General features: G+C 68.4%; 1 protein-coding gene across 1 annotated transcript in view; it reads right to left on the reverse strand.

The window, feature by feature from the left end:
- CACNA1S (calcium voltage-gated channel subunit alpha1 S) overlaps positions 1–396 on the reverse strand; it is a gene marked incomplete at its 5' end in the record, with an annotated part of 26448 nt that overhangs the window by 25732 nt on the left and 320 nt on the right. Inside the window, 1 exon segment of the mRNA XM_015568450.1 lies at positions 7–88. Within this exon segment, the coding sequence (XP_015423936.1) occupies positions 7–88 (82 nt within the window).

Below are 396 nucleotides of genomic sequence, written 5' to 3' on the forward strand. Positions count from 1 at the left end.
ACTCACACGAACTGGATGATCTTGTTCAAGCCCTCGATCTCATACAGGCTCTCGGTGTCCGAGCCGCCTTCCTCCAAGGACAGCTTCCCTGTGGACGAGAGAGGCCCCGTGGGCCGGCTTGCTGGGCCCCTGGGGCTGGACACACCTGGAAGGGCCCACGGACCCAGACGCCTGGACAGGGCCCGCGTGGGCCGGGCTCTCTCTGCTTTCCCGAGGGCGGGTTCCCGGGGACCCCAGAGGGAAGGGGCTGTGAGGACCTGCGTGTGGTACCTCGGACCCCAGGAGGGGCCCCGGGAGCCCGAGGCTTTAGGCCAGTCCCGAGCCCTCTCGGCCGTGGTTTCCTTCTCTGCAAAGCGGCTCCACCTGCTCCACGGCCGCCCAGGTGTGTGTGGGGGG

Source organism: Myotis davidii, unplaced genomic scaffold, assembly GCF_000327345.1.
Source record: "Myotis davidii unplaced genomic scaffold, ASM32734v1 scaffold685, whole genome shotgun sequence".
Lineage (NCBI taxonomy): Eukaryota > Metazoa > Chordata > Mammalia > Chiroptera > Vespertilionidae > Myotis > Myotis davidii.